At 40.9% G+C, this 17,893-nt stretch overlaps 2 protein-coding genes across 2 annotated transcripts in view; both read left to right on the top strand.

Annotated features, from left to right (window-relative positions):
* TDP2 (tyrosyl-DNA phosphodiesterase 2) overlaps window positions 1–17,893 on the top strand; it is a 276,571-nt gene that overhangs the window by 141,434 nt on the left and 117,244 nt on the right. The gene's annotated exons all lie outside the window — the stretch shown is intronic.
* Window positions 1–17,893, top strand: part of GPLD1 (glycosylphosphatidylinositol specific phospholipase D1) — a 51,915-nt gene that overhangs the window by 18,523 nt on the left and 15,499 nt on the right. Inside the window, exons 9-15 of the mRNA XM_052649234.1 lie at window positions 5,493–5,600; window positions 5,824–5,851; window positions 5,948–6,087; window positions 7,903–7,968; window positions 9,820–9,943; window positions 13,204–13,340; window positions 16,861–17,047. Of these exons, the coding sequence (XP_052505194.1) occupies window positions 5,493–5,600; window positions 5,824–5,851; window positions 5,948–6,087; window positions 7,903–7,968; window positions 9,820–9,943; window positions 13,204–13,340; window positions 16,861–17,047 (790 nt within the window). The remainder of the gene's footprint in view (window positions 1–5,492; window positions 5,601–5,823; window positions 5,852–5,947; window positions 6,088–7,902; window positions 7,969–9,819; window positions 9,944–13,203; window positions 13,341–16,860; window positions 17,048–17,893) is intronic.

Genomic DNA, 17,893 nt, shown 5'->3' with positions numbered 1-17,893 from the left:
GAAGTGGAACTGTTGGGCCATAGGATTTAGGCACATTTAACCTAAATAAATAATCCCTGGCTGTCATTTAGAATGGTCTTCCCAACTTGTCCTTCCATCAGCTTTATTCTCCCTCTTCTGCATTCTCTAATACTTGGTACTGTCCAGCTTTAAAATTTTTCTAACCTATTTGGTATAAAATGGTATCTCCTTAAAGTTTTAATTCGCATTTCCCAGGTTACTGTTATAATAAGGTTGAATATTCTTTCATATTTTATTGATTGTGTTTCATTTTCAGTGAGAAACTTGTTTGGTTTTTAGCCTATTTTTCTGTTGGGTTTTCCTTTTTATTTCTGAGTATTCGTGGTATATTCTGGGTTCTAATCTTTTGTCAGTTTATCAATTATTTGTTATAAATATCTTTTAATAGTTTGTGGCATGTCTTTTTACTTATGGTATATCTTGATAAATAGAATTTATTAATTTTAATGTAGTTGAATGTATCAGTCTATTCCTTTGTAATTTGTACTTTTAACATCTTATTTTAGAAATCCTTTCCTACCTTGAGGGCATGAGGTTATTCTCCTACACAGCCTTCTAAATATTTTATAGTTTCATTTTCTTTCTTTTTGCTAATTTATTTTTTAAATTGTAGGATAATTGCTTTACAGTATTGTTGGTTTCTACCATATATCAGTATGAATCAGTCATAGGTGTACATATATCCCCTCCCTCTTGAATCTCCCTCCCACCCCTTCCCACCCTTCTAGGTTGTCACAGTATAGTTTCATTTCTTAACTTTATATCTTTAATTTACCTGGAGTTAATTTTTTGTATATTCTGTGATAGAAATTTTATTTTTTTCCTACAGGGATAACTGATTGTCTCAGAACCATTTATCAGTAGTCTAATTTTATTCACTGATCTGTAATGTTCTCTCTGACATAAAATTCCAAGTGTATGTGGGTCAGTTTCTGGGCTTTCTATCATGTTCTATTGGTCTAATTGACTATTCCTGAGCCATACTGAGTTTTAAAACTAAGACAGCTTTAATGCATTTTGACATCTATCAGGGCTGATTTCCCAACCTGTCCTTTTTCTTCAAATGTACCTTGAAGGAATGTACTTTTCTTCAAATGTATACTCCTCACCTGATTCATGAAATCAGGTGAGGAGTATACCTTCCTTTGCTGTTTTCTGGAAGTTTGTGTAAGATTATAACTTTGATTTCTTGAATGTTTGGTAGAACTCATCTATAAAGCCAGATGTTTTAAAAAGTAGTGACTTTTGGTTTTAGGACTGTACTGGTTTTCAGTTTCTTCTTAAAGAGTTTTATTATTTTTCTAGGACTTTTCTTTTTATTTATTTATTTACTTTTTAACTTTATTTTACTTTACAATACTGTATTGGTTTTGCCATACATTGACATGAATCTACCATGGGGGTACATGAGTTCCATACATTTTGGCATAAGGGAGTTCATAATATCTTCATTTTTTCCCCCTCATTTTTCTTGTACTTCTGTTCGTTTGGTATAATTGTTATTTATTATGCCTTCTCTTATGTTTTCAAACAATTAATCATGGCTAATATTTTTCAGTTTTATTATTGAAAAACTTTTGGCTTTATTGATCCTTTCTATTAATACTATATGGTTTTTTTCTCTTTTATTACTTTTTCTTATATTTGTTTTTTCCTTCTACTCTTTGGTTCCTGTGAACTTTGAGTCTTGACTTTAAGGTCTACCAAATGATTAATTTTTATCTATTAGCATTTATTTAATTATTATTAATTTTTCATCTGTACTTGAAAAGAATGTTAATTCTCCAATTTGTGGTTTAACACTATATATATATATGTATTAGCTCAAGCTTTTTAAATGTACTGCTCAAATCAGAAGATTCATAAGTTTTAAATAATATAATCTTACTACTTTTATCTGGACAGTCTCACAATTATTGAGAAATTCATTTAAAAATCTTCTATGATGATGAAATTTTTCAATTTCTCCTTGTAGTTAGGTCAAAGTTTGCTATACATGTACTTGAACATATGTTGTTAAGTATATTTACATTTTCAAATCTCATGTCTTTCTGATGAATCGAACTTTCTATCTGGTGGCTGTCTTTATATTTTACAATACTTGCTGCCTTCCAGTCTGATTTATCAGATATTACTGTTGGATACACTGTTCTTGTTGTTGTTTCTTCACATGTTTACTAAACAGATGGGAGGTGACGTGACTCTGTCCCTCAGTCTTAGTCTCTGAGTATGGAGAGCTGGAAGCAGGGAGGAATGCTTACGGAACAAAAAAGAACTAGAGCTGGGGGCCTGGCAAGTTGTCCATTCCCATCCCTGGTCCAGCTGCCTCAGAACTAAGGGAGACCCAGAACCAACAGGTCACTCTCAAGGCAGTTGAGGACAACTGGCCTTTGGATGCCCCAGGAAGAGGTGGCGGCAGCAGGGACCTGAGGTTCTCCACCGACTCTCCACACAGGGTGCTCTGCACTGGGTGAGATGCCCATTTCACATTGCGCATCATCCAGGATCTGGTCTTCTTTCAGTTTTATTCAGTGGTGCTTGAATTCCTCAAGGCTTAAGTTACAGTTGTATTTCTCCAGGGAAGGCTTGTCTTGCATTCTGCAGGCTACCTCAAGGCATCATTAACTGGGACCACATTTAAATGATATTCAACCCTAGAAGTTTTTCTTACTACGCAGATAGCATGAATGCAAGACCAAACATTTGTAGGGCTGGGTAGTGGTTACTGATTCTAGGGGCAAGACAGCTTTCCCTCTCTCTATCCATTTCCAAGATGAAGACAGAGGTTTCTTTGCTGTCTTTGTTAGCATGTTGGATTTATTTCTGGCTAATGTTCATGCAGAAGGTATAGCCTTTAATGAGGAGTTTCCTGTGAGAAATGGCCCACTTTGGGTGATTCCTATACTTTAGCTCTCGTCTCTTGTATGCCACACAACTATCCAAAAAAAAAAAAAAAAAGAAATCTCCTAGGTTCCCAGGTTTAGCAGATGTCTTCAGGGCAAAAACTGGCTTTCCCACTCACTTACCTGCCAAAGTTTCCAGCTCCAACTTATTTTGGGCCATTGGAAAATTTCACTTTCTTGCTAACTTGGTGATTCATCTCAAAAAATATTTTTGTTAGGCTTTCTGCTAGACTTCTAAGCTATATTTATGCAGAAGATCATTCTGGTGTGCTTGTAAAGTAAAAAATGGACATCTCAATAGATTCCTTCTTATAGATACACTAAATTAAGTTTGTTTGTATTTATATTTATATCTGGTATAATCTAAGGTTTCTTAAAGATAAAAGATAACAGTATAAACTTAATTTTTAAAATGTGGCTCTTCCTCCAACTGAAATAACTAATACCTCTGAATCAAAAACTTGACTTAGACTTCTCTTTTACTACCTACCGCTGTATATTCTGAAAGTAGGATGTTGGGATGAAGGGTTATTTTGGAGCGTTTTTAAAAAATGATTCCTGAGAATGATGCAACTCGAAAGAATAAAAATATCTTCTATTGCTCTTGGAATTCACAAAACTAAACATTCCTTTTATATGTTGTTGTTCAGTCACTAAGTCCTGTCTGACTCTTGGTGACCCCATGGACTGCAGCATGCTAGGCTCCCCTGACCTTCACTGTCTCCTGGAGTTTGCTCAAATTCATGGCCATTGAGTCGGTGATGCTATCTAAACATCTCATCTTCTGCCACCCCCCTCTCCTTTTGCCTTCAGTCTTTCCCAACATCAGGGTATTTTCCAGTGAGTCAGCTCTTTGCATCATGTGGCCAAAGTATTGGAGCTTCAGTTTCAGCATCAGTCCTTCCAATGAATGTTCAGGGTTGATTTCCTTTAGGATTGACTGGTTGGATCTCATTGGAGTCCAAGGGACTCTCAAGAGTCTTCTCCAACACCACAACTCAAAAACATCAATTCTTTAGCACTCAGCCTTCTTTGTGATCCACGTCTCACATCTGTACATGACTAATAGAAAAACCACAGCTTTGACTATATGCATCTTTGTCAACGAAGTGATATCTCTGCTTATTGATATGCTGTCTAGGTTTGTCACAGATTTCCTTGAAGGAGGAAAGGAGCAAACATCTTTTAATTTCATGGCTGGCTGCAGTCACAATCTGCAGTGATTTTTTGAGCCCAAGAAAATAAAATCTGTTACTACTTCCACTTTCCCCACTTCTGTTTGCCATGAAGTGATGGGACCAGATGCCATGATCTTAGTATTTTGGATGCTGAGTTTTAAGATGGCTTTTTTACTCTCCTCTTTCACCCTCATGAAGAGGCTGTTTAGTTCCTCTTGACTTTCTGCCATTAGGGTGGCATCATCGGCATATCTGAGGTTGTTGATATTTCTCCTGCTTCTCTTCTTTCCTTGGCTATTTGTAAAGCCTTCTCAGACAACCGCTTTGCCTTCTTGTATTTCTTTTTCTTTGGGATGGTTTTGGTCACTGCCTCCTGTACAGTGTTACGAACCTCCATTCATAGTACTTCAGGCACTCTGTCTACCAGATCTAATCCTTTGAAACTATTCATCACTTCCACTGTATATTCATGAGGGATTTGCTTTAGGTCTTACCTGTATGGTCTAGTGATTTTCCCTACTTTCTTCAATTTCAGCGTGAATTTTGCAATAATGAGCTCATGATCTGAGCCACAGTCAGCTCCTACTCTTATTTTTGCTGACTATATAGAGCTTCTCCATCTTCAGCTTCAAAGATATAATCAATCTGATTTCAGTATTGACCATCTAGTGATGTCCATGTATAGTCTTTTCTTGTATTTCTGGAAAAGGGTCTTTGCTAGATGTTCTCTTGACAAAACTAGATGTTCCCTTGACAAAACTAGATGTTCTCTTGACAAAACTGTGTCTTTATTCTGCTTCATTTTGTACTCCAAGGTCAAACTTGCCTGTTACTCCAGGTATCTCTTGACTTCCTACTTTTGCATTCCAGTCCCCTATGATGAAAAGGACATCTTTTTTTTTGGTGTTAGTTCTGAAAGGTCTTACAGGTCTTCATAGAACTGTTCAACTTCAGCTTCTTTGGCATTAGTGTTTGGAGCATAGACTTGGATTACTGCGATGTTGAATGATTTGCCTTGAAAATGAACTGAGATCATTCTGTCATTTTTGAGGTTGCACTCAAGTACTACATTTCAGACCCTTTTGTTGACTCTGTGAGCTACTCATAGTTTCTTATCTTTGTATAAATATTTGATTAGGGTTCCAGTCATTTGCTCTGCAGCCTTGGGCAAATTATTGAACTGTGCCTTAGTCTCCTGTATGTGAAGTAGGACTGTGATAGTATCAATCACCCAGGGTTGTTGGTAAGATTAAATGAATAATGCATGTAAAGTCCTTTGCATGGTGTCTGGCACCTATTAATCCTGGAATCACTGGTAGCTGCTGTGACTGTTGTTATCTTGAACTTCAGAATCAAAACAGCCCTTATTTGATTCTAATGCTTTTCTCAGGTATGTGCCTGTTGAAGATCTCCTGGGAATTTATAAAGAACTCTACGGCCGAGTAGTCATCACCAAAAGAGCCATTGTTGACTGTTCATACCTTCAGTTCTTGGAAATGTAAGTGTAACTGGAGGAATATTTGCAAGTGATTTTATTGTGACTTCCTTAACACACTTTCTGATGCTTTAGCTGCCTGAGTGTGGGTATTGGATTTATGGATTTTGCTTGTTCAAAGTCAGTTGCGTGATAGTGGGTACCTGTTGCTGGAACTTTTTCTTCATTCGTTTCATTTCTTCGTGGAAATCACAACTTACAGTCTAAATTATTGCTTATGTTGCAGGTATGCGGAGATGTTAGCTATTTCCAAGGTAAATATTCTTCAAAATCTGAATTGAAAGTGTTATAGATACCATGAGAAGCACTTGATTCAGTTATTAGATTATTTTTCTTTCTCTTTGCCATAGCTTTATCCCACTTATTCTGGAAAATCCCCATTTTTGGTGGAACAATTTCAAGAATACTTCCTAGGAGGGCTGGAAGATATGGCGTTTTGGTCCACTAATATTTACCATCTGACAAGTTACATGTTAAAGAATGGGACCAGGTGAATTCTTACTCTTTCTTCTGCCAGTCACTCCCTGAGTTGCTATTCCATCCCCATCATAACTCCCAGGTTTTTCAGTTGATCAAATGAGGACAAAGTCTCAGGAAGTGCTGTCATGCCCTAAGGAAGCAGGGGAAGAATGAAAACTGTCACTTCAAAACTCCAACTCACTCCCATCTGGTTGGGTTTGCTGATGTCTCTCCTGTCTTAGGGATGGAGAGGTACATTCTGCCAAGTTCATGACCTGGGAGAAATGGCTCAAGTGGGAAGGAATCCGCTTCACCAGCTGTGCAACATCTGTTTCTTTTGGGAGACCCCATGCTGTGGGCTGGGATGCCCACCTCCCCAAGCTCCAGCAGTCGATACAGCCATCTTTTCCTCTCCACCCTGATTGAGCTCTCAAGGCTCCAGGGTTTCAGAGGACATTTCACTTAAGGCCCATACTCCAAAAGAAAGTCAGAAATGAAGGCATTTGTAAGGCACAGCCTTCTGTTGGAATCTGACATGCAGCCCCGATGGGAGAGCATCTCAACCTCCAGCTCCTTTTCTGCTCTGCCCCAGCACACCCAGGATGAATGTCAACCAGAGACTCAGATGCAGACCAGGGTAGACTGGTCTTGTCCCCAGTTCCAACTGCAACATTAGACATTTCGGCTCTCACAGGATCTGTTCATGGTCTGAGGGAACCGAGGTTCTCTCAGAACCCATTTCCAACCACACCACTCAGGATGGAGCCCCTCCCATGCTGCTGAACTGGGCAGGGTAGGGCTGGGTCTGGATAGGGACCACTGGAGGCAGACCTTCTGCAGGGAAAGGACAGCTTAAGCATCAGCCAGCAGGGGGAAAGAGGGTCTGTGGCAGCTCCTCTGTCCATGGGGTTTTCCAGTCTTCCTCTCCCTCCAGATAGTCTTCATCCTAGAATAAACTCTTATGTAATCATCCCCACTCTCTTAGTGCGTCTGTTCAGTGTTAGGGAGAAAGTTCACATCTTACATTCTATCAGAGCCTTTTTACTTGTAAAAAGGGAGACTTAGCTACCTACTTAATTATTGAATTTGTAAATTTTTGTTTTTAATTTTTATTAAAGCAAAGGTTAGAGGTGCTGCAGCTATTTTTATTTGTTTTTTTTGGCTGTGCCCAGTGGCTTATGGTATCTTAGTTCCCCAACCAGGGATGGAACCTGGGCCCACAGCAACAAAAGTGCAGAGTCCTAGCCACTGGAACACCAGGGAATTTTATTTTAAAAATTAAAAAAAAAAAAGTTATTTGGCTGCACTGGTCTTAGTTGTGGCACTCAGGATCTTTGATCATAGTTACAGCATGTGGGATCTAGTTCCCCAACCAGGGATCGAACCCAGGCCCCCTGCACAGGGAGTGTGAAGTCTTAGCCAGGGAAATCCCCACCAGGCAATTTTAAAAAATTTAGCTTTGAAAGGAATGAGACTGAGAAATTATAACACCAGACATCGATGGGCAGAAGGTGACACAGTTGGGAGTGATTTTCTTTCAGTCTCTAACTCTGAGATGGTTCCTGTCAGCAGGGAGAACTCAGCAGATGGAATTGGGAGGGAAGGGGGAAGCTGAGTCTGGGGGTGACCAGGGGTTTGGGGTGGCCTGTGTTACCATGCTACCACCTGCCTATCCACCCTGATCAAGTAGGACTCAGGCCCTTCACCAGTCCTGTCTGGCTAAGTCATAAACACCTCTACACTAAGACTTTGGGGAGATGGCTTGAAATGTGACACTGATTCTCAGAAAAATTCATGCTTGAAAAGAAGGTAGAAAAACACCTAACTCATCTGGCTATTTCCCTAGTAACTGCGACCTCCCTGAGAACCCTCTGTTCATCACATGTGGCGGTCAACAAAACAACACCCAGGGGTAAGTGGATTCCCAAATGACTCACAGAAAAAAAGCATCTCACTCAGAGGGGTGCTCAGTAGACTCTGAAAGCATGGGCTTTGTAGACAGAGGTTCCAGCTCCGGGGCTGCCATTGTGTGATTTTTAAACAAGTTGCCTAATTATTTTTTGAGCTGCAGCTTCCTCTGGCAAATTGTAAAAATTACATATCCATACTCCCAGAGCTGTGGTATGTGCGTGAATGGATAGAAGCAATTACCACCTTAGTTGGGTTTCCAGGGTGGTGCCAGTGGTAAAGGACCTGCACGCCAGTGCAGGAGATGCAGGAGACGTGGGTTTGAGCCCTGGATCAAGAAGATACCTTGGAGAAGGAAATGGCAACCCACGCCAGTATTTTTGCCTGGGAAATCCCCCGGACAGAAGAGGCTGACGGGCTACAATCCATGGGGTTGCAAAAGAGTTGGACACGACTTAGTGACTAAACAAAACAGCAAACCACATTACCAAGTTGCTCACTAACTAGTAAATGATAGCTAATCATATTATTATCATCACCATTATTGCCATTACTCGTAAACTGTGACCGTATTCTTCCCTGAAAAAGTAATCATCAGTGATACTGGTGGGGAGAAGCCCTTTCAGCTAGTTTCTGAGGAAAAGAGCCAGAGGATCTGATTTGTACCCTAAGGGGTGGTGTTCCCTGCTGGAGTTGGGTACCAACCATTTATTCATGTATGTGATAACTATATTAGCCCTATAAATATTATATTACTAATAAGCTAGAACAAATTATGATATTTCCTCCTCACCAGGAACTAGTTTAGGCGTCTAGAGACCTCATTGTGAATGAGACAGAAACAGCTTCTGCTCTCAGGATGGATGGCCTGGCAGGTGGCCAGATAGATGGGCACTGAACGAGAACTTGTCGGTACCCTTGAGCGTTAGGAAGCGCAAGCACTGGGCACTCAGGTGGTAATTGCTTTCTATCCATTCACGCACATACCACAACTCTGGGAGTATGGATATGTAATGTACCACAGAGTGTCCTAACTCAGCCACAGGAGACTTCCTGTGAAGAGTTGATGCTTCAGCCAAGATATTTAAGGGTGAGCAAGTGTTAGATACTCAAAAAGAAAATCATTGCAATAAAAGATGCTAAGGAGAGAGTTCAGAGCTTCAAGAGAATTGAAAATGTGCAAAAAAGAGTTCAGGTAAGCCCACACTGTTTAAATTATTCGAATTAGGTAAGTTTCATTTTAAGATAACTGAATGTCTTTAGGTTGGGTTTAAGAACTCTAGATTGTTGGGGTCCCTACACTGGCTGATATCTTAGGCCCTCTTTGTTCATCTGTGGCCTATCTGTAAGCATTTCTGAAACCTGCCTGCCTTTTTAGGCATCTGATATGTAGACTTGTTAAAACATATGATTTAAAAATGTATTTTTATTGTATAATTAATTCTCCTATGTCTTTAAAGCAAAATCAGTCCACTTGCATACCAGTTTCCTGAATAGCTATGACCATTTCTGGGTCATTAATATGAATATGTTGATTTAACTTCTGATTTTTTTTTTTCAGTAATCTGGAAAGAATCCAAACTCATACACTTATAGAACTTTGAGGCTAATGAAAATATTTTTGTAAAGACTGGCTTTTTCAACCTTAGAAATGGGTTTATTAAAAGGTGTTGTGGAATATCCTATAGAAGTTTTTCTAAAAATTTCCTTTTTGTGTTGCTGTTCCTTAAACTTGCAGATGTTAAAATTTTATGACCTTTTAACCTGGGGTTAACTTGATTACATCTTAACTCAGTTATTCAGGGTGAGTTGCTATTTCCTCAGTCTTAACTATTTCATTCCTCTCTCTCTCTAGCAGCTCAAAAGTACAGAAAAATGGTTTTCATAAAAATGTGACTGCAGCCCTAACTAAAACTATTGGAAAGCATATAAACTATACCAAAAGAGGAGTCTTCTTTAGTGTGGATTCCTGGACCATGGTAAGAATTTTCTGCTTTTAATGGAGAGGTGCAGTGTGCTTCCTGTGATACTGTGTTTTGTAGGATCACTGGCTGTTTAATTGTTCATTGAAAGTCACCTGGGCATGAGCCAGGCTTACAAGTATTCTTGGTCTTCAAGTCTGGTTTGTTCTGGAGACATCCTATGACGAAGGTCTGAACCTCAGTGGCCTTTGGAAAGCCCAGTGGAGCTCAAGGTGGCCCTTGGGTCACTCCTGCTCTCTCCTTAATGCAAAATGTGTCAGCAGTATTGCAGGTTCATAGTGCAAAGCCCCACACCAAGGGAATACCACTGCCTATCAAGTTCCTCCACGAGATTATCTTAAGTGTCAGCCATTCTGGTGGGGGGATAGAAGATGAAAGGGAAACAGTCTCTGATGTTTAGAAAATTTTAGTCTAATGGGGTTATAAATACAAAACTAACCATTTCTAAGGAAGATGCAACTAATACCATGGTTGGTGGGAGGAGAGACACAACCTATCAGATTAAAAAAAAATTATGTAGCTGCCATCAGAGAAGGTTTCATGCAAAAGCTGGAATCTGAGTTAGGCCTTGAATAGTATGTTTCATGCAGAAGCTGGAATCTGAGTTAGGTCTTGAATAGTAACCAACTAATCGTTTTTCGTCACTGAGCAAGTATTTCTGGTAATGGGTTAGGAAAGTTTCAGGATGTTTGGAAATTTGAGCAGTCTTATTTGCCTGGAACACAAGACAAGAAATCAAAGTACTTGTGAGAGTTGGGAAGGGAAGTTGGCGTCAGATTGTAGAGAAGGGTTTAAACGATTTTGTGACCTGGGTGAGGGTCCCAGTAGAGCCTCCTTCACGGTGTGCAGCCTGTGCAGTCATGTAGAAGGTGCCCTTTGTCATGCTTAGCAGGGCCCCCTACTTGGCTTATTTATTCATTTTAAAGTTTTTAAATATTTGTTTATTTGGCTGCACTCGATCTTTATTGCAGCATGGGGGATCTAGTTCCCTGACCAGGGATTGAACTGATGCCCCCTGCACTGGGATCATGGAGTCTTAGCTACTGAACTACCAGGGAAGTCCCTCCCCATATTTGGTTTAATGTTCTGCTGTTATTGCCTTAAAATTCTTATCTTTTTTAAATATAAATTTTATTGTATATTGAAGTATAGTTGATTTACAGTGTGGTGTTACTTTCAGGTATATGGCTAAGTGATTTAGTTATGCATATATATATATATAGCCTTTCTTTTTCAAATTCTTTTCCTGTATAGATTGTTACAGAGTATTGAGTTCCCTGTGTCCTTGTTGATTATCTATTTTATATACAGCAGTGAGTATGGGTTGATTCCAAACTCTTAATTTTCTCTCTCCACACTGTTTCCCCTCTGGTAACTGTAAGTTTGTTTTCAAAGTCTGTTAGTCCGTTTCTGTTTTGTAAATAAGTTCCCTGTATCATTTTTTGAAGTTTCCACTTATGATATCATATGATATTTGTTTTTCTCTGTCTGATTTATTTCACTTTGTATGATAACCTCTAGGTCCATCCATCTGGCTGCAAATGACATTATATCGTTCTTTTTTATGGCTGAGTAGTATTGTGTGTGTGTGTGTGTGTAAATATATATGTACACACACACCACATCTTCTTTGTTCATTCTTCTGTCGATGGACATTTAGGTTACTTCCATATCTCGGCTATTGTAAATAGTGCTGCAATGAACATTGGTGTGCATGTATTTTTCTGAATTCATGGTTTTCTCTGGATATTTGCCCAGGAGTGGGATTACTGGATCATATAATAAATCCATTTTTTACTTTTCTGAGGAAACTCCATACTTGTCTCCATAGTGGTTGTATCAATTTTCATTCTCACCAGCAGTGGAGAGGAGGGTCAAATTTTTAATAACTTTTGAACAAGCAGCTCTGCATTTTCATTTTGCAGTGAGTTCTGCAAATGGTTGTACCGAGACTTAGACCAGGAAGCTCTGTCCAAACACACATCATGCGTGCTGCAGTTATTTGTATCTGTCTCCTTCACAAAAGGAAAAGTTGTGTAAGAGAAGGACTTTACATTCCCAAGGCCTGGCGTGATGCCTGGCATGGTGATTTCTGAATGAAAGAGGAAGCCAGAAGTGGGCTTCAGGTGAGCAATCCGGGGGCGACCTGCCAGAGAGGTTAGACTGGAAAAACAGAAGGCTGAGTCCCTTCCTGCAGGGCCCTTCTAAGCTGTGCTTCTCTGGAGCCTGGGCGTCCAGGGCTGCCCCATAGCTCTGAGCTGAACCTGCTCTGGGGCAGCCGACAGTTCTCATTTGATCTTATGTCACCTGGGGTGGATTTTGAGTTGTGTTCCCTGAACTTGGATGGATCCAGTGCCTGACCAGTTTGCTTGGGGCCACTCTGGCCTGTGTTTGTGTGTCCGCAGTAACCACACTAAGAACAATTCAGCACCCTAAGCTGGGGGGCTTGCTGCCCACCCCCCACCCCCCCATTTCTCTTGCACACAGCTTCCAGCCCTCCACACGTGACCCCTCATGCCTTCCCAGCTTCTTGGGACTCGAAGCAAATCCAGCAGGCTCTCAACCTGAATATGGTTGGGAGGGTTTCTGGCATCGTGGTGGCATTCCAGTTCATTTGTTTGCGGGGAGAAAAGGCAGATATATATACACAAATATATTTATAGTTCTAGATTTGAGTGGACTTACCTTCTAAAAACTTTTTATTTTTTAACAATTGTTTTGTTCAGTTACATTCTGCACATTAATAGACTATCCTAACTTGGTTGGTTCAGGTTAATCTCAACTGACTCTTTCTTCTCGTGATGGTCCTGACCTTTAGGCTATAACTCCCATCCCTGAGCATATATTACGGGTGTGATTTCACTCTCGTAATTTCCAGTCTTAAGTCTCCTTTCAGGTTGATAGGAGTCAATAAGTTATTTTTCAGCACTTGTGCAAACTTGTTTCTTAGGACTTCCCTGGTGATCCAGTGGCTGGGACTCTGTGCTCCCAGGGGCCTGGGTTTGATCGCTAGTCAGGGGGCTGGGTCCCACATACCACAACTAAGAGTTCAGATGATGCAACTTAAAGACCCACGTGCTGCAATGAAGACTGAAGATCCTGCGTGCCCCAACTGGGACTCAGTGCAGCCAAGGAAATAAATAGATATTAAAAAAAAAAGCTCAAACTTATTCCTTAAAGTCTAATGCCTTTGACACGAAGTGGTAACTTTGTTGATTATGCTGTGTCTTTTTCTGTCTGTAATCATTTAATTTCAGGATTCCTTATCCTTCATGTACAAGTCTTTGGAGAGGAGCATACGTGAGATGTTTATTGGCAGCTCTCAGCCACTGACACATGTTTCTAGCCCCTCAGCATCTTACTACTTGTCCCTTCCCTACACGAGGCTTGGTTGGTAGGTATGAATATATCTAATTCCTGAATATTTTCATCAGTATTGATTTCAAGCGGTCATTCACAAATGTTTAACATGGTACCTGGTAACACTTCATTTTCCAATCAATTCATCAACAAAAACGTGAATTTATTGCTTAATTTATGCTAAAGATAAAACTATCTCCTTAAAATTGATTAAAAATGTTTTTTTGTTAAGCCTTGATTTTTTAAAAAAATATTATTTATTTTTCAATTGAGGATAATTGCTTTATAGAATTTTGTTGTTTTCTGTCAAACCTCAATATGAATCAGCCTTAGGTATACATATGTCTCCTCCTTCTTGAACCTCCCTCCCATCTCCCTCCCTGTCCCACCCCTCTAGGTTGATACAGAGCCCCTGTTTGAGTTCCCTGAGACATATAGCAAATTCCCATTGGCTATCTATTTTGTATATGGTAATGTAAGTTTCCATGTTACTCTCTCTATATGTCTGACCCTCTCCTCCCCTCTCCCCGTGTCCATAGGTCTGCTTTCTATGTCTGTTTCTCCATTGCTGCTCTGCAAATAAATTCTTCAGCACCATCTTTCTAGAGTCCATATATATGTGTTATTATACGATATCTATCTTTCTCTTTCTGACTTACTTTACTCTGTATAATAGGCTCATTCTATCTAATACATAATAGGTTCATCCACTTCATTAGAACTGCTTCAAATGCATTCCTTTTTATGGCTGAGTAATATTACATTGTGCATAGGTACCGCAACTTCTTTATCCTTTCATCTGTCTATGGACATCCAGGTTGCTTTCATGTTCTAGCTATTAAATAGTGCTGCAATGAACATTGGGGTACAAGTGTCTTTTTTCAGTTTTGGTTTCCTCAGGATATATGCCTAGAAGTGGGATTACTGGGTCATATGATGGTTTTATTCCTAGTTTTTTAAGGAATCTCCATACCGTCTTCCATAGTGGCTGTATCAATTTACATTCCCATCAACAGTGGAAGAGGGTTCCCTTTTCTCCACACCCTCTCCAGCATTTATTGTTTGTAGACTTTTTGATGATTGATTCTGACCAAAAAATATGTTTAAATATAAGGAAGTTTGACTTTATTAAATAACCACAGCAAGAAACTATCACTTTATAGAATATTTTTAAAACTTCAGTGTTTTTTGGAGATAGATTATTACACATTTTTGGGCATCTAATGACATTAGGATAAAAGTAGGTGGCTATTATACTGACAGGACTATTATAACTTCATAAGGCAAAAGCCTGGAACACCACAATAATAAAGAGAATTTTAGGGGTTGCTCTGATTTTTAAAGAACAGCTGTTACCAAACTCAACTCAGGTTTCCATCACCTGCTGCACAGCAAAGTCAGTGTACTGACAGCAGGTTGTGGTGAAGGAAAGCACAGCGTTTATTGCAGGGCACCAAGCAAGGGAGATGGGGATAAGCCTCAGGTCCACTCCAATTTGGTCTTTGAGTTAGAGTGTTTTAAAGGGGAAGACCAAGGAAGCTGGGATCAATGTCCTGTGACATTTCTTAATCATAACTTTAGGGGTCAGGATGTTTCTGGTTTGCAATTCTCCAGCCATGGTTTGGGGATCTGTTAGCTTATCCTGCCCTGAAGAAACAAGCTGTGTTTGTACGTTAATGATGACATCTGCAATACCAACTACAGTACATTAACAGTGTTATGGACAGTAGTGGTTTTAGTCATCTTGCTCCGGTTGATTAGTGTTCAGTTAGCACAGGAGGCAATGGCACCCCACTCCAGTACTCTTGCCTGGAAAATCCCATGGACGGGAGAGCCTGGTAGGCTGCAGTCCATGGGGTTGCTAAGAGTCGGACACAGCTGAGCGACTTCACTTTCACTTTTCACTTTCATGCATTGGAGAAGGAAATGGCAACCCACTCCAGTGTTCTTGCCTGGAGAATCCCAGGGACGGGGGAGCCTGGTGGGCTGCCGCCTATGGGGTCCCACAGAGTCGGACACGACTGAAGCGACTTAGCAGCAGCAGCAGCACAGGACTGAGGTCAGAGGGCACAAGGAAGGGAATAAAGGTTTGGATAGAGAGATTAATCATAAACTTGATAAGGGAGCTTTGTTTTAGGGGGACTCTGTTTCACAACCAAACAGCCCAAGGATGTAAAAGTGACTATTTTGGGGGGAGGTTTTTATAAAGTGTCTTTTTAAAAATCACACTTTTAAAATACAAATAACGTTGCAATTTCCTTGGAACAATAAATCAACAGCCCTTCCTCTTCAGGCTGCTAATGTATTCAGCTCCAGCACAAAGAATGGGGGGTGAGTGCTGTCTTTACTGGCCATTCATTTGTGAATAATGAATGGCTCTTCTTGGCCGCCTTCCTGAAAATCCAAATGAGGGCCTTCTGCTGGGCTCCTTGCCACATGGAGAGGGGTGCAGCACAGAGCTCCTTCGTGGGGGCCATTACTGGCCAGAGTCCCACCTTGGGAATACAGACCAGCAGTGTCTCCATGGTGTGTGTCTGACCCCATCCACCAGGCGTCACACCCATTAGAAACTGCTCTTCTCTTTTTCCTCTCTTCTGCTGTTTCTTCTTCTTCTTTTTTTTAAAATTGTTTTTGCCTATGCTAGGTCTTCATAGGCTTTCTCTAGTTGCAGCAAGTGGGGGCTGCTCTTTGTTATGGTGTGCAGGCTTCTCATTACCGTGGCTTCTCTTGTTGCAGAGCAGGGGCTCTAGGCATGGGAGCTTCAGTACTTGCAGTACGTGGGCTCAGTATTTGTGGTGCACTGGCTTAGTTGCCCTGCGGCATATGGAATCTTCTGGGACCAGGGATCGAACTCATGTCCCCTGCATTGGCAGGTGGAGTCCTAAGCACTGAACCACCAGAGCAGTCCCTGCTATTTATTCTTTATGTGGCCATCAGAGCCAAAATAAATAAATGACTTGGTCATTCCAGCCCTAAACGAGACATTTGAACAATTGACTCAGTTTGTCCCTCTCTTTAACCAGCAGGTCATAGACTCTTATTTAGAAACATCCACTAAGTCTCTAATTTTTTCCAATATAAGGCATTCTGTGTAGCTCTGGTAGAAATAAAGTGGTCTACTTACCACCAGCTTGTCTTTGATCAGGTGACAAACTGAGATGAATCGAGCCAGTTGTAAAACAATCTGTGCCATTGGCCCAAGGTGGATTTCCTCTCTGTTCTCAGGTGGAGCCCGGAATTGTGCTTTGTCTGCTCTGGGTTTTGCATGTAGAACAAGAAGCTTTGTGAGGGTGCTTTTTGTGTGTTCAGGTTCTGTGGTCCAGAAATGCTCAGAGGCCTTGATTTGTTCAATTTCGGCTTTGTTTCTTCCCTCCAGAGAACAAGACTGAATCCCGCAAACAATATAACCTCAGTGGTGAATGTAACCTCTGAATATTTTCGGATGGAAAAACCAATGAGCGGAATTTAGACTCTAGAGTCTAGAGTGGAACAGGAGACAGTTCTGCCCAGAGCTCTCAGTAGACGCTGCAGTGGGTTCCCTCTTCTTCTTACAGGGCGATGACGTCGGCTGATCTCAACCAGGATGGATATGGTGACCTGGTGGTGGGCGCCCCTGGCTACAGCCACCCAGGCCGCATTCACGTGGGGCGTGTGTACCTCATCTATGGCAATGACCTGGGCTTGCCCCCTGTCGACCTGGACCTGGACAAGGAGGCCCACGGGATCCTGGAGGGTTTCCAGGTGAGGCCGCATCTCATATTTTCCCTTTCAAAGTTGATAAGTCACTGCCTGCCTTTCCCGGCACACTCTCCAGGATAAATGTCCAATGGCGAGATTGATGATAGTAACAAACAGCCCGGGGCCTGCATCTGTGGAGTGACTTTTATTTTGAAAAGCATGTTCACTTCATTGATCTCATTGTCTCTTTATCTTTTAGTGGTTTGTCCGACACCTTCCGAAATACCCCTACTATTGAGTGCCTTTGAATAACCAATCAAGATGTGATGTCTTGATAATATGATAATATAAAACCTTGTTTTGTTTTGTTGGGGTGTTTTCTTTTAATATAAATATTTTTTATCTTGTAAGAATTTTATTTAAAAAATTAAAAAAAATTATTTTTGGCTGTGCTGGAGCTTCATTGCTGTGGATAGGCTTTCTCTAGTTGCAGTAAGCAGGGTCTACTCTCTAGTTGAGGTGTGTGGACTTCTCATTGTGGGGCTTCCCAGGTGGCTCAGTGGTGAAGAATCTGCCTGCCATTGCAAGAGACGTGGGCTCGATCCCTGGGTTGGGAAGATCCCCTGAAGGAGGAAGTGGCAACCCACTCCAGTATTCTTGCCTGGAAAATTCCATAGACAGAGGAGTCTTATGGGCTATAATCCATGCGATTGCAAGTGAGACACATGCATGCATCTCTTGTTGGAGAGCACGGGCTCTAGGGGGCACGAGCTTCAGTAGTTGTAGCACTCGGGCTTAGTTGCTTCAAGCATGTGGAATCTTCTGGGAGCAGAAATCGAACCCATGTCTCCTGTATTGGCAGGTGGATTCTTAACCACTGGACCACCAGGGACGTCCTCTTGGAAGAAT

Source organism: Budorcas taxicolor, chromosome 11 (genome assembly GCF_023091745.1).
Source record: "Budorcas taxicolor isolate Tak-1 chromosome 11, Takin1.1, whole genome shotgun sequence".
Taxonomy (NCBI): domain Eukaryota; kingdom Metazoa; phylum Chordata; class Mammalia; order Artiodactyla; family Bovidae; genus Budorcas; species Budorcas taxicolor.
This window is presented reverse-complemented; position numbering and strand designations above follow the sequence as displayed.